The following is an 18,737-nucleotide window of genomic DNA, read 5'->3' on the forward strand; positions in this document are numbered from 1 at the left end:
ACTTACGCCCAGAAGGGTGGCAATGAAGTTACCTCATTAAACAGCTCCGTCATTATGACCTTTGGAGTCGGGCCTTTCTTTCTTTCTTTCTGCGGCACGGAATGGTACGCTGTCTTATCGTTTCTGTTGATGGCTACTGCGGCGGCTCCATCAGTGATGGCTACAGCTCTCTCGCAGGCCCTTGTGCAGGCTCCTGATGGAAGACGCTTCTGATTTGAGGTCGCATTAAAACCAGAGGCCTCTAAAACCCGAGCCCTCTCTGTTGTTCTTGCTCCTCACCACCTACGTACGGGCAGCCGGCTACTGCTGCTCCCTGTCTTTCCCCCGCTAAAGGGGAGGGGTTCCCAGGGTTTAGGGGGTGTCACGTCCCAACTTCTCAGGACCATGACTCGGGTTTGCCGATTCCCACGTCAGGATTAAGGTGAAACAACACCAGGGATCCTTTAACTCCCAAAACTCAACTTCTCTTCGCTCACCACAAGAATTGGCATGCTCACCGCAAGAATTCGTATGCTCACAACAAAAATTGGCATGAAACTATGTTGGCAAACTGTCTAACGTGTGATAACCATACATCACCAAAGATACGCTACAGGCCTTGCTTCTTTGGGAATCGCTTCAGGGAAGACAATGAGGAGAGCCCTCCCGTTGAGTCACGAGGTTCAGAGCAGACCCCCTTGCTTTCTAGGCTCCTTCTCCGAGAGGAGCCTAGGGGCGGCTGGATCTACTCTTAGTCCCAGACTTGGTCAACTGTTTATGCCTAAAGTGATGAGATGTAGGCATCATGGAAAAGGAGAGGGGGCAGGAGGGAGGGGAGGGAGAGGGAGAGAGAAGATGATTTCACCAGTCCTGGGTCCAGCACTGGTTCAGTCAGCCGAGGGGTCCAGTCAGCTGAGAGGTCCCCTAGCAGTGGGCTTGCACAGCTGGGGCTTCCGTGTGTGTGTCCTTTTATCATCCTTGCCCCCTCCTTTGGGTGGGCACTCAAGCTCCTTACGCTAATTAGGTAGCCTTTGGGAAATAGGTCTGTGGGCTTGGGGGTTGTTGGGGGAGTAACTTCCCCTTGCCTGCAGATGTGATCTTTTGCCATGCACAGTGAGCTGCCCTGCTCAGCACATCAAGAGCAGCATATCAGAACAGGGAGCTGTGCCCCCTCTAGCATGCCCTCCCCTCCCTCTCCTGTTGCTGATGGGGTGCTGATGGGCTGCTTTTCACCTGTGGTTCCTTGCTGGGCAGAGTTCCTTGTTATGCCCTTAAGCAGAACTTGCCCCACCACAATGTTTGAGACATTAACTTTTTCAGTCCCTCACAGGGGGTCCCAGGTTTGGGGTCCCCAGGGTTTGAGGGTCCCAGGTTTGGGGGTTTCCAGGGCTGAGGGATCCCCAGGCTTTGGGGGCTCTGGAATTTGGGGGCTCTAGGGGTCTGGGTGTCTCAATCCTCGGGGAGTGCCTGGGGTTTAGGGGGCCCCGGTGTTTGGGGAGGCTGGGTCGGGGGAGTTGCAGCATTCCCAGAGTTTGGGGCTCCCATGTTTGGGCGTCCTGGACTTGGGGGTTCCTTGGTTGGGGGTCGCTGGGGTTCGGAAGTCCCGGGTTTGGGAGTTCCCAGGCTTGGGGGTCACCACCTTCAGGATCCACAGAAGCAGCACCATCTAGGTGGTTTCTTACTAATCCTGTAACGGAAGAAATACATCGTTCTTCTTTGGTGTGGTGTGCCAGCTTTGTGGAGTTACCCTCCAGCACCCATCTCTGCGCAGACATGAAAGAAGCCAATTTCTCAGCTCTGCGCGTAAGACTGGCTTATTGCGCACCGGGTACCGACCCCCGCTTGTGGGACAACACATCTGCAAGTACGGTACTGACCCAGATACGAAACAGAGGGTGCCAGTTAATCCCAGGTGCCACATACGCTGCACCTTCTTCCATCGCCTCCTCTCCATGAATTGTTTTCCAGTCTCTCCCACCTCCTCCCAGCTCAGATACCTGCACTCTGGCTCAGGGCTGGCGACCCTCGGGGCAGCAGCAGGAGCTGCTCTGACCCTGGTGCTGGGGTTGTCCCTGGGGCTGAGCACTCGGGCCCAGGGCTGGTGAGCTGGGCCATGACAGGGCCCAGGGCTGATGAGGTCTCCCCCAGGCCCGTCCACACTGCGAGACCACCTGCCCCTGCAACTGTAACTGTAACCAACCGCAACTGTAACTGCCCCTGGTCCCCCCCTCGCCCCGGCTGCCCCACCCCGTCTCTCCCCCATTTCTCCTCAGGCCACTGGGCCTCTGCCCCCCCCGGCCCCACCCCAGGTCGGCAGTGACTGACAGGCCAACACCGGCTCCGCTGATTGGCTCAGCCGTGGCCAATGGCACAGCAGGGGCAGCCCGGGCCTCTCCTCACAGAGCTGCCCTGCACCAGCTGCCCCCGCCTCAGCGCAGCTGCGCCTCAGCCAGCCGGGACACTGGGCCTGCGGAGAGACGGCCTTCGAGAGGGGCCATTTCACCTGGAGCTGTTCTCTCAGCAGCGCAAGGTGTGTGCGCAGGTCTGCCCTCCCTCAGAACCTCCCCGGTCTGCTCGTGGGGTCTGGGCCTGCTCAGGGAGGGAGGGAGGGGAGGGAACAGGAGAGGGCAGGAGGGGATCTGCTCTGGATTGGCAAGTCTTTCCCAAAATGCGGGTCGGTCTGTGCTCCAGCCACAGCCCCGGGCAGGAGGAGCTGCATGACGGGAGCCGCTGGCCTCGGCCAGGCCTGCACCTGGCAGGAGACAGGGCTCTGGGCCCGGTCACACTGCCCACGTTGAGCCCAGCACCCAGGGCCTTCGTCAGGCCTCACCTTCCCCTGGGGCTGAGGAGGAGAGACACCCTGTCCTGGCGTGGCGCGGGGCATCCTCCTGCGGCCAGAAGGAAGGACAGAGCCCTGTCACTCTCCCCACAGGGGCTGACCACCGTCCTTCCCTTCTGTCCCTGGGGCTCCCCAGTGCTGGCAAGGCCCTGCGGGGCTTCAGGGCCAAGCAAACGCTGGGGCCCCGAGGGCTCCTGGGGCAGCTTTGGGCATCTCTGAAGCTGAGGCGTGGCTGCCCCTTTGCTTCTGCAGATGCAGTTATCTGCTACCCGCTTCATGATCCGAACCGTTCCTTCGTCGTGGCACGTGGACTGGACAGATGCCACGTCCCTGTCAGTCTGGGAGGACTTCAGGGAAACAAGGAAGTTGCAGCATGCACCCAGGTAGGAGGACAGTGGAAAGGAGCCCTGACAAGGTTTTTCTGCTGTTTCAGAGCTGAACTCAGACGTTTGTGTGCATCCCAGCACCAAAGTCTGCTTTTTTTCCCTCCAAGCTGCACAGCTTTTTGCCAGCAAAAGCGAGTCGGCCCGAGCTGGTCTGTGGGGTAACTTGGCTCCTTCCATTTTGCGTTGCATGCCTACACTTTTCCTTTTTTCCACCAATGTCTTCCTTTCAACCCCCTTCCCCCCAAGTTCCATCCTCTTTCAAAGGTGATTCTGATTTCAGTTTCTAGACAGATCACGGAGCAGGTAGACACAGGATGTAAGCATGGACTGGTCTCTACCTTCGGAGCTGTAGGCTGAGCTGGTTTACCTTTACAGGCTAGATAGATAGGGGCTACGGGCAGAGTTTCTGTTTTGCTCATTAGTACTCCTTTTGGGGCCCTGTGACAGTAAGTTTGTCTGCCGGCAGATCCGCAGCAGTTAAAACTGACACTGAAAGAGTTTCAAGGACGGATGCTGTTCTGTGTGTTTCATTTTGGGTACCCATTTCATTGAGCTAGAATTATTCCTTTGCAGTTAGGTGACGGCGATCTTCTTGCACTGGTCTTTTCTTTCTGGAGCGCATCCTGATGTCCTTTGTCATCCAGAGCTTTCCCCTCTGCTGCCAAGAAGAGCGATGGTCGTGATGAGGACTAAATCCTGTGAGTAACGATTTCTTCAAGTCTGATTATGAAGGTGCCAAGCCTCGTTTTGGGGGTCCAAAGGCTTCACTTCAGGCCCAAAGCCTCATGTTTAGCTTCCAACGCCTCTTTCTTAGGGACGAAATCCTCCTTGTCATGGGCCATAGGCTCGTTTTCAGGATTCGGCCTGCAATTTTGAGGGCCCAAAGCCTCATGTTGAGCATCCAGAGACCCATTTTTAGGGTGCAAAGCCTTAGGTGTTGGTACCAAAGCATCATGTGAGGGCCCCAAACCTAATTTCAGGGTTCAGAGCCTCATTTTCATTTGTAAAGCACCATTTCTAGGGCCCAAAGCCCCATTCTTAAGGCCTTGACCCTCCTTCAGAGAGTCGAAACCCGCCTTTCACAGCTCTAAGCCTCAAATGTTGTGCCCAAAGGCCTGTATTTGGCATCAGAGCTTCCTTTCGGGGGGCCATAGAGGAACCAATAGGTTCACCTTGTTGTCAGGGTCCAAAGCGTATTCGTAGCATCTCCCCCATTCTTTGCAGTGACAAAGGCTGCTTCTGAGGGCTGAAATCCTCATTTGGAGGGTCCAAACCTGTCTTTCATTACCCATGGCCTTTTTTGAAGAAGCCACAGTTTCATTTTTAGGATCCTGTGGTGGTGTTTATGTCACTGCCGATAGGGCAGGCCCAGGAACCTGGCTTGTGCAGATGCTTGTGATGTCACTTGTGGCCCAGTTCCTCTGCCGGAGAGGGCAGAGGCTGAGCGGCCTCAGGAGAAACAGGCGAGAGATGGGCCGGGGGCAGCTGGGGCAAGGGAGGGAGCAGGGCCAGGACCAGGACCAGGGGTGCTACGTGCACAGGAACAGGTATCTCATTTTTATAGAGCAGCATCATGTTTAGGATCCAGCCAGTTGCTTTGAGGCTCCAAGCTGCATCCTGAGTTTCCAAGCCCTCATTTTTATGCTCCAAACCCCTCTTTTAGGGCCCAAAGCTTCAGGTTTAGAGTCCAAAGCTTCAATTCTAGGGTCGGAAACCTCCTTTTTATGGTCCAAAGCCTCATTTTTAGGGTCCAAGCCTCATTCATCAGTTCCAAGCCCCACTCTTCAGGTGCAAAGACTCTTTTTGAGGGCCCAGAGCATCATTCTGAAGGCCCAAAGTCTGATGTGGAAGGGCCAGAGCCTCCGTTGTAGAGGCCCAAGCCTTATTTACAGTGTGCAAAGGCTCATTTTCAGGCCCCAACCCCCAGTTTTTAGCTTCCAAAGTCTCCTTTTTAGGATCCAGTCTGCAATCCGGAGGGTTCAAATGCTCATTTGGAGGGCCCAAAGCCTCATTTTAGGGGCCAAGCTCCTCGTTTAGGGTACGAAGCCTCATTTGGAGCCTCCAAAGACCCATTCTTAGGGTGCAAGGCCTTAGTTAGGTAGCTGCAAATTCAGCGACGGGTCGCTGCACGAGCCTCCCTTCGGCACTGTCCTCCAAGAAGTGGGGCGGCGCTGGCTGCCTCCGAGTCATTGGCTCAGCGTCAAGGAGGGAGACTGGGTCACGGCGGCAGCTGCTCGGCAGGCGATGACATACAGACGGTGTCGCTGTTAGCTGATTGTGTTGCTTGAGGACAGATGATGGGTAAGCAAGTGATAACCTACGGAGGAGGTCACTGCCAGATGATTGTGAGCACCGCCATGAGGGCAGAGGGCCAGTCCCGCACAGAGGCCCCGGGCTCACTGTGCAACTCGCACTGTGTGGTGAGGTCCTCGTCCTCCCAGCTGGGCACGGCCATCTTCTCCTGAGGTACCCCGTGTGCCACAGGGCGCTGATGATGGCTTCTGCCTGGGAGAGGAACCGTTCGTTACCACTCACAGCTGGAGAAAGCAGCAGCTTTTCTCCCCAGTCTCATTGCTGAGGACTACCTCAAGATTATCAGTCCCGTTCAGGCTGTCCAAGGAGTGCTGCTCTTTGCGGATATTTCAGGTGGGGTGAGCAGGGAGGAGCAACCACGGACACGAGCCTTTTTGGGACACGCTAGGCCCTTTGGAGCCCTGCCCCGGCTCCTCAGACAGAGTGGCCACCTTGTCACTGCTGAGGTGTTCTGCTGGGATGCCCAAAGAGAGGGGGACGGGTTATGTTGGGCGGTCAACCACTGCCACCACCAGCACTGAGCCAGCGCGTGGGAAGGTGTGACCTACAGGTTCTCGGGCCGGGCAGCATGGAACTGGCTGCCAGGTCCTTTGTCCCACGTGGGCATTTCCTGACTTCTGGGTGTCCCTGTTACAGGTTTCACTGCTTTGACAGAGAAGTTCATCCAGAGGGCCGGCCCAGACAGAGGCACTGATGAGCTGGCGCAAACCCTCAATTCCTGCCTGTGTGACATTTTGGAGGGTAAGAGCCGTGCTGCGGGACTGTCTGCCATCGGGCCGTGAGGCTGCTCATGGAGGGTGGGGGTAGACATGCTGGGCAGCCTGGTCCTGCCTCCTTGCAAGGGCTGGGGCTTTCTGTGGCCTGCAGGAACAGCAAGAGCAGCCAGGGTCTCCCGGTGAGTCAAGACGGGCGCAGGTCCTTTCTGCTCCCCCCCTGTGGCTGAGGAGGCACCCGCTTTCTCAGCAGCTTCCTCTGTGCTTCTGGCATGAACACCCGGCTCAGTGATGCATTAGTGCCCAGAGCAGGCTGGGGGCATCCAGCAAGTGCCAGCGCACAAGTGACCCGAGGATGCTGGCGCTGATATATGTGTGCCTGTGACACCCTCGCGGGCGCCTTTTCACAGGGGACTTCTTGACCCTTCTAAGCTGACCGTGAGCACATTGGTGGCCACCTCTTTGGCAGCCCCTGTAGAGCAAAGCAAGAGAGTCCTCAAAGACGATGAAGGGTCTGGAGCATCTCTCCTATGAGGAAAGGCTGAGAGAGCTGGGACTGTTTAGCCTAGAGAAGAGGAGGCTTGGGGGGTGATCTTAGTAATGTGTCTAAAACCTGAAGGGAGGGTGCAACGAGGACAGAGCCAGGCTCTTTCCAGTGCTGCCCAGTGTCAGGAGCAGAGGCCACGCCCCAGGCATGTACTGAAACCCAGGATGTTCCCTCTGTACGTCAAGAAAGGCTTTTTGACTGTGAGGGTGGCCGAGCGCTGGCACAGGTTGCCCAGGCAGCTTGTGGAGTCTCCCTCCTTAGAGCTATTAAAAAATGATCTAGCCACCGTCTTGGGCAGCTGGCTCTGTGCAGCCCTGCTTGAGCAGCAGGGTTGGACCAGATGGACCCCAGAGGTCCCTTCCAGCCTCCACCTTTCTGAGATCTGGTGGCAGCTCGCAGGCCTGCCTCCGTGCCTGCTGTGCACGTAGCAGGGCTGTGGCCCCTGTGAGCCCGGGAGGCAGGCCAGAGTGGTGCTTTCCTGGGCTGTGCCCCACGGTGCACCCTCACCTGGGTGCTCCTCTCGGGGCGGAGGGGCTTGCTCTGTGGCTTCTGGAAGAAGGTGTCCACATGACTCTTCCTTTCCTTCTCTCTGTCCGCAGAGGTGCTGACTTTTGGAGGAGACATCTTTAAGTTTGCTGGTATGTACTTAGGACGACGATGCCCACGTGTGCTGACCTGCAGCATTTACCTGTTGTGGCGGCCATTTGCTGTGCTCTGCTTCTCAAGAGGCTCTGTGTAGCACCTTGAGGCGGCGTCCTGGCCACTCACGCAGCCCCCGTGCAGTGCCCTTTCTCCAGGCTTCTCTTTCTCCCGGGGCCTGCCTGCCTCCGGTTTGGCTTTGGCAAGGGCTGTTGTCTCCCTCATTCTGCCCCTGCTGGTAGGACCCTGGGCTGGGGGTGGGGGGACAAGGAAGCACTGAGAGGAGGAGACCCCCGAGAAAGCGCAGCCAAAGGTGTGTGTCGGGGTGGTGGTGAGGGGCGGGGAGGCCCTGGTGATGGCGGAGCTCGGGCTGCCAGGCTGCGAGGGCAGGACGAGGCCCTGGTGTGCTGCAGCTGCAGAGGAGCGCTCGGGGCAGGGGGTGCCAGCGCTGCCGGCTGTCGGCTGCTGTGGCTGGCCCGGGAGAGGAGAGGTGTGCCGGTGCCCAGGGTTTGGCCCTCCAGGACGATGCCCTCCCACAGGCCCATCTTCCTCAGCGCGTCGGCCGGTTTCTGCTGTCCCTGCCACTGAGCGCAGGTCGGGGAGAGTCAGGTCTCAGCAGAGCCTTTCCCTTTCCCTCACTTTCCCCAGGGGATGCTGTGCTGGTGCTGTGGAGAGCACCACCCCGGGAGCTGGCTAAGACCATCAGCCTGGTGCTGCAGTGTAGCCGGCAGATCCAGAGGAAGTATGGGAAGCGTGACACGCACGTGGGTCAGAAGATCCAGCTGAAGATAGGTACGGGCGCCGTGGCACGGGGTGCTTCTCGCTGGCAGGGAATGGGGGGATCCGTCCTGGGGCTAGTGCCAAAGGAAAGCATCTCCTGCGAGCATTTAAGGGGCCAGCTGTAGTCTGGGCGGGGATGGGAGACCAGGCCTGCTGGGTTTGCGTGCATTTGCAGATGCAGAGGAAGCTTAAAGGCAAAGCGGGCGTCAGATCAAGTATTAGGGTCCTCAAATGTCTGATTTAGCACAAATGTCTGTGGGAGGTAGTTATCTTTCCATTTTTTCGGGGGGGAGGGGGCAGCTTTGCATCCTTTGCCCTGCTGGATTCTCCCCTGCCTCTCACAAAGAGCAAAGGGGAGCTGCTTTGCACATGGCTCTGGGAAGGGCTTTGGCAGGCTGTCATGGGTGTTGTCAAGCAGACAGCTACAACCTGCCTGCACGTTAGCAGAGCAGGCAGTGATCAAGCCCGCCTGGTTTGCTGGGCTTCTGGGCAGGCTGCTGGGCTTCTGGGCAGGCAGCTGGCTAAGACACCCGGCACTCTCAACACACTGTCTGTTTCTAGACACCCGTTTCAGGGACCTGTGTCAGTATGCCCCTGAGTAGGATGGAGGATGCCCTCCCTTTCCATAACGCCAGTCTCCCCACTGGGCTTCAGATTAGGTTCTGAACAGCTGAGATGCTGGGGGCTGTAGAGCTCAAAATCTTCCCTGTGTCAGTGCTGCTTCTCCCTCTCTTTCTCACCAGGGATCTCTGCAGGGCCCGTGGACCTCCTGGTAGTCGGAGACAGGAGGCGGCAGTACTTCTTGATCTGTGGCGAGGCCCTGGATGAAGTTTGTGAGGCGGAAGAGCTTGCGAATGCAGGTGAAGTAATCCTCTCAGCCACCTCCTGGGAGCTCTGTGAGCAGCACCGGCTCAGGACCAGGCGCCTTGCAGGCAAAAGAGCTGTGAAGGTAGGTGGGTGGCATGGCCTGTAGAGCCATTTTGAGGACCCAGACCTGGACATGAAGGAGGGAGGTGTCAGAAGGCTGAGGAGCTGGATGTGGAGAGAGTTGGAGCTGTGGAAGTGGGTGGGCAGCTGAAGCTCTTGTCCTTCCCTCTCAGGGGTAACAGTGGTCTGGGCTTGCTTGGTTTGAGGGGTCGGGAGGCACTGGGAGGGTTTTGGCCCCACCAGCCATGTCCTCTGTGGGTCATGGCGCTGTTGCTGACAGCTGGGGGATGCTTGGGTGATGCCTGCCCAGCTCCGGTGCTTCTGAGGAAGCACTGCTGTCCCATCCAGCCAGGTGGGCTTGTTCTCCCCTTTTCTGGGCAGTGACGGTGGAGGGCAGGCTTTGTCCCCTGGGACTCCTGGGGAGGCCAGTGGCAGTGCCTTCACGCCGTGTGTCTCCAGGTTACAGGCATGGATCCGATGTCTTGGTCAGAACGCCAAGACGCTTTACGCAAGCTTGTACGACACCCAAGGAGCCAGCGCTTGGAAGGGGAAGGTGAGTGCCAACTTCACCTTGTTCGCGGCTTGCCTGGAAAGCTGGGGCCTGGCTGCTTCAGGGGCCAGAGAGGAACCACCTGCGCCCTCTTCCTCCTTTCGGCTGGCACTCGTGCTTTTGGCCCTCGCGTGCATCAGCTGGGGCGGTGGCTGCTGCTGCCTTCTCCCTCCAGGGGACAGCACTGCCGTGAGCATCTGGAGGTGGCAACATGAGCAAAGGCAGAAGACTCTTTCTCCCCCGTTTCCCGTGCCAGCCCCTGCTTTCCAACACCTCGTAGTCCTGTCCTCCCAGCGACCACCTGCTTTTTCTCTCCTCAGGTGCCATGAGACCTGCTCTTCTCCTGCCCGGTGGCGCTAATGCGTACGACGTGCTTAGCAAGTACATGTCAGGAGCTGCTCTCGGGAAGGTACGTCCAGGCCACCACTGCTGGGGACTGCATTTTTGGAGGGCAGAGGAAGTGGTGCATTGCAGAGATGGAGTTCTCACGAGAACAGACAAAGAGAAGGAAACGCACCCTGAGAAGACAGCGCGGGGAAACTGAGCCAGGGGGCACTGGTGCCGCACCATTGCGTGTGTTGTCCTCAGAGAGATACGGGTGGTGGGCGGCAGACTTCTGTCTGCCTGTCTTTTCTGGGGGTATGGTTCTGGATGCGCCGGGGTGGTGGTGGTGGGATAAAGGGGAGGTTGCACTGAAGTCCCCAGAGCATCCCTGCGGGTCGCCCCTCGTGTCCACACCCGTCCCAGGATGGGGTGGTACCGGAGCACCTTTCTCTCCTTTGTCATTTGCGTTAATGATTCGGTATCTGCCTGCCACAGGCTGGGCAGCCTGCCCGCCATGTGCACTGAGAGAAGGATTCAGCCCTTCCTCGGGGAGTACCTGCTATTGCCAGTATGCCTGCTCTCCCTCGGTGTCTGGTATGGGCAGTAAGCCCCCGGGAGAGCAGGCTGGTGAAGCCATCCTGCTCTTGTCTTCCAGCTTGATGACAGAGTGCCGCTGGACCTCTTCTCTGAGCTACGGCCGGTCACCAGCCTCTTCGTCCAACTGCAGTTGACTGCAGGAATCAGCACAGTGGACATCCGCACCCTCATCCACGATGCCAGCAGGAAGATGCTAGAAATCCTCTGTCCTCACAAAGGCAAAATCAACAAAATCGTCCTGTTTGATAAGGTGAGTGTGTGGGAGCAATCGCTTCCCCCCACCCTGAGGGGGTGGGCGGTGAGGAAGAGGGAGAGGCTCCCTCTTAGGCATTGTAGCAAGATGTGCTGCATCCGTCCTTGGCAGGGCTGCATGTTCCTCTGCGTGTTTGGCCTCAGTGGAGAAAAGCTGCCCTACGAGAGCATTCACGCCTTGCAGAGTGCTATTCAGATCTTCAATTCCTGCTCCACGATGCTCATGGAAGTAGAGTGAGTGTGTGGTGGGGGTGCGTGCTGCTTGGGATGGCGCAAGGGGGCTTCCCAGAAAGAGACGTGTCTTCTAGCTTGCTCTGCCTTGTCCCTGGCAGGAAGGAGGCAGTGCCCTGAGAGGTGGCAGGCAAGCCCCGGACTTAGCCCTCGGCAGCCAGGCGGAGTCCCGCCAAGCACACCCTGCTAGCCACCGTGCTGGAACGAACCCTTGCAAGGGCAAGAGGCTCCTTGGTGCCAGAGGCAGGCCCTTCTGGGCGACTGGCCCATGAACAGGGATGGGGTCCAGCCACCTGATCTCAGGTTGCTGCCATCGCAGGCAGTGACATCGCGGGTGCCTTCTTCCCTCCCTCTTTGCTCATGAGAGGGCTGTGGCCTTCTGCAGGTTGCAGCTCAGGGAAAGTGGCCTCAGGGGAAGTGTCCAAAACATCCCACATGCGCTCTACCCCTGTCCTTTGTCCCTTGCAACGTGGGTATGTTGCGCCCCTGAGCTCTCCACGTCCCCAGGACCCGCGCTGGCAGGACAGGATGGCAGGTGGCCCAGGCTAGCGCCGAGGGGAGATGCGGGAAGGGATGAATCTGGGCGGGCAGGACTGCGCCTGGGGCGCTGCTGAAGCTGCACTGTTTCCCTGTGTGCCAGGGCAGTGTCTGTTGCAGTTACCAGTGGGATGGTGTTCTGCGGAGTCACCGGCCACCCTCTGAGGCATGAATACACAGGTAGGAGGCGTGTGTCTGAGGCGCGGGAGGCTGGCGTGGGCCTGCTTAAGCATAGCACTCTGGAAGAGGAAGGCGGGCTGGGAGAGGGCTTTCCCAGCAGCCGGTCAGGAGCGGCCCGGGCAGTGCGGGTCCTGGCCCGTGGCAGGAGAACGGGCTCTGTGGCCGTTTGTTCCCCTGGGTTCTGCTGATCCCGCTGTGGGGTTGGCCTGTGCTGGAGGTGAGGCAGCCGTTGGCCTGGAAGGGCGCCACGGGTCTGGTCGCATGGGTACGTCAACGCACGCTCTCGCACGCTCTCTCTCTCTCTGGCAGTCGTTGGCCAGAAGGTGAATTTGGCAGCCCGGATGATGGTGCACTACCCTGGGCTGGTGTCCTGTGATGCAGTGACCTACGCCTCCTCTCGGCTGCCCCCTTACTACTTCAAGGAGCTGCCGGAGAAAAAGATGAAAGGCCTCAGTCATCCTGGCACTCTCTATCAATATGTGGGGATCACCAAGAAGAGGTGAGTGACCTCCGAGAGGGCTGGACGAGGGGATTGTGTCATCAAGGGTGCAGCCTTGGCCAGCAAAGAGGAATTAGGCAGAGAGAGACCAAGCTGGTCTCCCTTGCCTGTGGCTGAGACGGTCAGAAGCCCTGGTGCGGGAGGCTTTTTGCCTCTCTCCCCTGCTGTCTCCTGCTGCTAAGAGAGCGGGAGTGAAGCCCCAGGGATGGGGAAGGTTAGTCTGTCTTGGCAGACACAACCTGGCCTTGCAGGCTCTGTCCAAATGGCTTTCAGCTGTGCTTGCTCCACCACATGCCCTGGTAATGCTGACCCAAGGAGGTTTTTGGGACAAGCCGCTTCCGAGCAGGAAGCTTTGGGCCAGCCTGGTTCCCATGGGGAAATGTGGACCGTGGGGACACCCTTCCTCATGTCGTCCTGCTGAAACCTCAGCTTTTCCTGTGGGCCAGGATTTGACCTTCGCTTTGGATGACGGTTTGAACGTTAACATTGCCATCTCTTGGAAACTCCAGGAGGAGTTGAGCCAAAGGTGCTAGGTGCTTGGCATCCCAGCCCGTTCAGTGACACAAGTCCTCCTTTCCAAGACACTTGTTTCTCTTGGCCAGCGTGTGCTAGCCAACAGCACACCCTGGCTCCTTTCACGTGTCTGCAGCGTCTCTTGGTTTGGCCTCTGGTGGTGGCCTCTGGATACGTTCTGCTGTTCTGCCATGGCCGTTGGGCTTCTTTATGCTTGAAGCTGTCCTAGCGTGCAGCTTGAACTTTGGGTGGGGGTGCATACAGGGGAAAACATGCTGCCCGAAAGACAAGCAGGTGCACGAGGAGCACATCCTGCCCCTCCATGCCAGGCTGCTTCTCTGTGTCCCCTGGCTTCTCACCAGCTAATTGACTGGTGTTTTCTTTTCCCCTGCTTCTAGCATATTTGGCATGGGTCTTGCCAAGAAGAGGTCAGAGTACGCCCCCTTACTGGGTAGGTGGAGAATGCCTTGCTCTTCTGAAGCCCAGTTTCTTCCCCTTGGTAACTTTTAGCGCCACGCTGGGGCGGGAGAAGCTTTTGCCAGGGATGGTGTTGCTGCAGAGGCCCTAAGGAAGTGCGGCCTCTCTCGGCCCCTACTTGGTTGACCTCTTTGGGGTGGAAAGCAGGGTGAGGCGCCTGGTGCTGCCTTGCCCTGCTCCAGACCTGGTACGAAGGTACCTTTCAGCTAGGGAGCTGCTCACGCCTGGGGGCTAAACTGATCCCGGTCTTTGGGATCAGGAAAGCGATTGCCTTCTGCCAGTCTGACGGAGAGTTCCGGTGGTGGGTTCTCCCCCTTGTACTCCTCAGAGATCCTTTCTTGGCAGCATCTGGGCGTAGACATGGCAATGTCAGGACCCACGGGGTGCCTTTAATCCCTCGGTGTCTTGCTGGAGGTTTTGGGCCCTGTTACAGGTTAACCCCGGGAGGCAGCTCAGCCCCACAGAGCCACTCGCTCCCCCCAGCGGGATGGGGAAGAGAATCGCACAGCTTAATAGGTAGAGCAAAAGCTGCGCAAGCATGCAAGGCCAAATCAGGCATTCGTTCCCTGCTTCCCATGGGCAGGCAGGTGTCTAGCCATTTCCAGGAAAGCGGGGCTGCATCGTGCGTAACGGTGACTTGGGAAGACAAACGCCGTAACTCCAAACGTCCCCCCTTCCTCCCTCTTTCCCCCAGCTCTTCTTGCCAAGCACCGCATCATATGGTACGGAATAGGCCTTTGGGCAGTTGGGGTCAGCTGTCGTGGCTGTCGTGCCCCCTCCCAGCTTCTTGCGTGCCCCCAGCCTGCTCGCTGGCGGGGCGGCGTCAGAAATGGTAAAGGCCTTGACGCTGTGCAAGCGCTCTTCAGCAATAACCAAAACATCGTTGTGTTATCAACGCCCATGTCTGGTCACAAATCCAAACCATAGCACCATAGGAGCTATCACTGAAGAAAATTCACTCTAGCCCAGCCAAAAGACACTGAAGATGCTGCCTCAGCTCCCAGGAAGTGCCCTGTGGCTCATGCTACAGCGAGGAGATGCTGCAGCGACTCGCATCATCTCTTCCAGTCTTGTGCTGGATCGCTGCGGGGAGTTGCATGGGGCCGGCTGAACCTCTGTGTCTGTGGGAGGGCAGAGGGTGGCGGGACGGGGAAGAAGGCATGGAAGCTGCACTGTGGGGCAGGCGGGCCGGCTGCCGCTCTGGGGAAGGCAGAGGTAAAAAAGCTGGGATGAGTGGGCAGGAAGGAGGCCTGGCTGTAGGCAGGCTGGTGGAAGTGGTGGCAGGACAGGGAACTGCGGTGGAGGGTGCCAGCCAAAGTGGCATCTCTCTGCTTTTCAGCACGCCCAGCAGCTGGTTTTCTTGTTTGTCTTCACAGGTCGGGAGAAGGAGATTGACCGCTTTGGCAGCTGCTTGAAAGCCTATGAGGACTTAGGACAAAGCCACATCCTGGCGTTTGAGGGCACGATGGGCTCCGGAAAGAGCCACTTACTTACCGAACTGGCCTATTTAGGCCAGGCTGCTGGCCACAGGTACAGGTTTTTGACCTCTAGCTTTGGGATGCTGCCCCTGCCCATCACCTGGCAGCCATAGAACAGTCCGTCCCCTCTGCTGGTGCGCCTGGTCCTTGGACTGCAGCCTCCCGAGAAGGCCTCCTGGAGACTCTCCCTAGGAGCACCTGCATGCTCTGCTCCCGCCTCTACACCTCTGGGGAGTTGGAGGTGGCTTCTTGAGCCTTTCCTTCTTCACCTCTGGGCCAGGCACAGATAGAAGGAAAGAGCCCGAGCCCAATGTTTTTGATCTGACTCCAGACGCAACAGACAGCAGGGTGGCCTGTCTTGGAAGCCCTGCTTGCCCTCTGCTCCTTCCCAGAAGGAGCACTGGGGCAGAAAAGCCTTCCTGTGGTCTGGGAGTCAGGCTGCTAAGGTCTGGAGCCCAAAGGCAAACCCACCACTTGCTCCATCCTTGCCCCTTAGCCCCGTGAGTTCCTCTGCAGGGGGGACGTAGCGAGACCTGGGCCGGTGCTGTGGAGACACAAGAGTCTGGAGCCGGCTCTCCCAGTGGCTTGGCAGCAACTGCCCCTCTGTGCCCTTTCTCGTATGAGGAGTGAAAAGCTTGGCCTCCTCTGGGAAGCACTTTGAGACGAGTGGCTGACGAGCACCCCCCCAAGGGCATCTGCACCCCTTTTGTCTTAGAAGGCTTGGGCTGTTGGGGATCTCAGTCCCCTTTGCTTTTGCACGGCAGGGTAGTTGCCATGGAACTGCTAGAGGCCAACGTGAGGCAGTCCTTCTCTGCCATCCGTACGCTGATGGCCAGGGCCCTGGGCCTCCAGGACAGTGAACCGTGCGGTGCCAGGCAGTGCACGCTGCAGACAAAGCTCCGAGGGACAATTGAAGAGAGCAGCTTTTGTCTCCTCAATGACATTTTCCTTGTCGAGGTGAGAGCAAGAGGCGTCTCTGGCCCTGGAGAAGGCCTTCTCATGAGCTTTTCTGGGTCTGATGTTGCGTGGGCGCGCTGCTGGGAGTGCCTGAGCTCGGGGGTGGGAATCATGGGGGTGGTAGCACAGGTTTCCCATTCCTGGGCCCTGGGGGGCTCCCTTTCCAGGGTGAGTTCATGTCCTGCGCTGCATCTGGCGGTGCCTGGTGCCTTGTTCAGCACCTTGGAAGTGGCACTGGAGAGAGGCTGGTGCTGGGCGAGTGGTCTGCTCCAGCCAGCCCAAGCTTCCTACAGGCAGAGAACCAGCTCTTCAGCCCACCCCCAAGCCCCAGCTCTGCCAGCGACCCTCAGCAGAGGGCCTCTGCTTTGGGCTCCAGGTGCAGCCCCCCCTGTGGCTCCTTGCACCTGTGCTGGGGAGAGCTAAGGTGCTGAGGCCAGCAGGGGCAGTTTGCTCTGCGGTCTTGCTTGGTGGGTTCATGTGCCTAGCCCCGGAGCGATGCTTCTGCCTGACTGTGCTTTTCTGGCCAGTTTCCCGTTTCGGACAAGGTTCGCGAGATGCGTGGAATTGAAAGAAAAAAGGAGTTGCACTCGACTTGGGCAAAAGTGCTGGAGAAGGTGAGCCTTTCTCCTTCCTTCCTTCCTTCCTTCCTTCCTTCCTTCCTTCCTTCCTTCCTTCCTTCCTTCCTTCCTTCCTTCCTTCCTTCCTCCTGGGTCAGAGAAGGAAAACAAGCCTGCTGGCTGCAGACTCTGCACCACAGCAGTGTGAGTGGCTGGGAGGACCACACGCCCGGGCCATCGCCCTTTGGGGCCTGAGAAACCCCCCACCCCCACGTCCCCCCTCCTCCACGCAGCCCCACAAACACACCCCATAGCTTTCCTCCCGTCGAGTGTACCCTGGACAAGGAGCAATGGCTTCTGCATTCCCTTGCCCAAGCTGCCTCCTTCTGCAGGTCAGGTGGTGTTAGGTGTGACCTTAAAATCTCAAAGAAATTGAGTCAGTAAGCTTCTGAGCAGGGAAGCAGCTGGGGAGAGACTTCAGAGCATCCTCTCAAGAGACAGAGGCTCAGTCTCCTCCCCTGCAAGACACTTGGGATTCCACTGGATTGTCCTCAGAACATCCTGCTTTTTTTCAGACCATTGGAGGAGAATTTGGCATTTTCGTCATCGACAATGCCCATTTCATCGACCCTGCCTCCTGGAGTATCATGTCACCCGTGCTCCGAAATGTCTCCTACTTCATGGTCATGAGCTTGGCGCCGGGCTACGCAAGGACAGAGGGCTTTTGCAAAGCTGCAGCAGACAGCACAATGTCCCAGAAAATCACCTATCTTCATCTGGATGAGCTGAAACCTTCAGCTGTGGTGCAGGAGGTCTGCCAGAACCTTAGAGTAGACAGCATCTCCAGGGATCTAGCGAGGTAAGTTTGAGGCAGGGGAGCTCCTCCTGAGGGCTTGAACCTATGCAGACCACGGGCGGGAATCAGCCCCCCCGGAAAGGGAGCGCAGGGCCACTAGAAGCATCACCGACTCTAGCGAGTACTCTAGGAGGTGGGTTGCTTGTTATGCCTTGTCCTGGCAGGCGTGAGCTGAGAGCGGGCCACTGCCGAGACACAGAGCGTGGGAAGTGTCAGCCCTTCGCGGCTGCACAGAGAGGAAGGGAGGAAGAGTCCCGAGCCCAAGTGTGGCTGGGCTGTGAAAAGGCCTTGGTCTAGGTGGCCAGGCTGTGGGGGAGATTCCCTGGGACAGAGGCCTGCCCTGCTGCCAGAGAGGATCTAGGCTCCTGAGGAGGGGAAAGGCAGGGCTCGCTGCTCTGCGCTTTGGCCGTTGGCCGCAATTCTTTTCCCACGGACTTCAGCGAAGGCCGGAGGTTCGGGGGGGCCCAAAAGCCCAAGCCAGCAGAGGACTGTCCCATTCAAAGGCGAGGTGCAGCTGTGACAAAGATGCTGGCTACCCTGTATTGCCCAAGTGACTCGCTGCCCACCTGAACCGTGTTTCACTTTACTCCTCTTGTGGTGGTCACTGCCGCGTCTGCTCCTGTCCAGGTTCCTGATCCAAAGAAGCTCGGGGATCCCGTATTACTGCAAGGAGCTGCTGGGCTGCCTTCTTTGCAACAACATGCTCTTGTTCCGCACCCGGAGGCGGGGTGGAAAAGCAGAAGACAACTGGGAGAGCCTGATCAGTAAGCACCTTTGCTGCTGACTAGCGAGTTGCTGTGGCGCATTCTCCGCAGCACAGTCTTGCCCCATCGTTCCCCCGTTGATCTGGGCAGAGTCAGATCTTGGAGCAGTGCAGAACGTGGTCTGGCGGAGGCGTGGGCTCCTGCGTGCCTTGCTGTTGGGACAGCCAAAGCAGGGGCTGGCGAGTTGTGGTGGCTTGGAGGGGCCTAAATTCTTGGGGGGGTGCGGGGGGGATTGGGGGTCTAAAACACGGGGGAAATGGTTCCAGAGCACATGTGTTTCTGGTGTTTCTTAGGCATTCTAATGGGCACGTAATTTACCCTGGCCCAACGCCAGCTCACTTGAGAACAAACCCCAGCTTGAGGCGAGGGACGGGCCTGGGAAACTTGAATTCAAACCCATAAATCCCCACAAGGGTGCTGGTAATGGAAGAAAACGGTGGCAATGCCGCCGAGAGCGCCATGTCAGCAAGAGTGCCAGCCTGTAGGAGGGAGGCACTCCTCCCCTCTCCCCAGCCTTATAGTGCAAAACACTATGCACACAGCAGCCCCTCTGCCCTAACCACGTCCCTGAAAAATACCACCTGCACTGAAGGATTGTTACCAAAATCCGGAATAAAACTCCTTAACAGCAATGAGAAGTTAAGAAGCAGGCACTCCTTTATTGCAGCGCTGGGCACACAGGGGATCACTCCACCTAGTGTGTGCACCTGTCTGATTTAATCATGCAGGTTAAATATACACCTGTCATACATATTCACTAGATTTCTGGGAAATATCATGCATAATCATCAATTGTCCGGAAGATCATTAGCATATGTAAATGTCGCTGGCTGGGCATGAGA

General features: G+C 57.9%; 1 protein-coding gene across 1 annotated transcript; it reads left to right on the forward strand.

The window, feature by feature from the left end:
- The first annotated feature begins 5,501 nt into the window (after window positions 1-5,501).
- On the forward strand, window positions 5,502-18,208 carry LOC126037206 (adenylate cyclase type 10-like). The gene is made up of 18 exons (XM_049797470.1): window positions 5,502-5,624; window positions 5,742-5,850; window positions 6,154-6,258; window positions 7,377-7,415; window positions 8,065-8,208; window positions 8,940-9,145; window positions 9,590-9,676; window positions 10,653-10,844; window positions 10,959-11,080; window positions 11,718-11,794; window positions 12,104-12,293; window positions 13,205-13,257; window positions 14,660-14,813; window positions 15,526-15,718; window positions 16,246-16,332; window positions 16,851-17,134; window positions 17,759-17,895; window positions 18,189-18,208. Exons 1-18 carry the CDS (start codon window positions 5,502-5,504, stop codon window positions 18,206-18,208), a joined length of 2,322 nt encoding a protein of 773 aa, XP_049653427.1.
- Window positions 18,209-18,737: the final 529 nt, after the last annotated feature.

This window comes from Accipiter gentilis, unplaced genomic scaffold, assembly GCF_929443795.1.
Source record: "Accipiter gentilis unplaced genomic scaffold, bAccGen1.1, whole genome shotgun sequence".
Classification (NCBI taxonomy): domain Eukaryota; kingdom Metazoa; phylum Chordata; class Aves; order Accipitriformes; family Accipitridae; genus Astur; species Astur gentilis.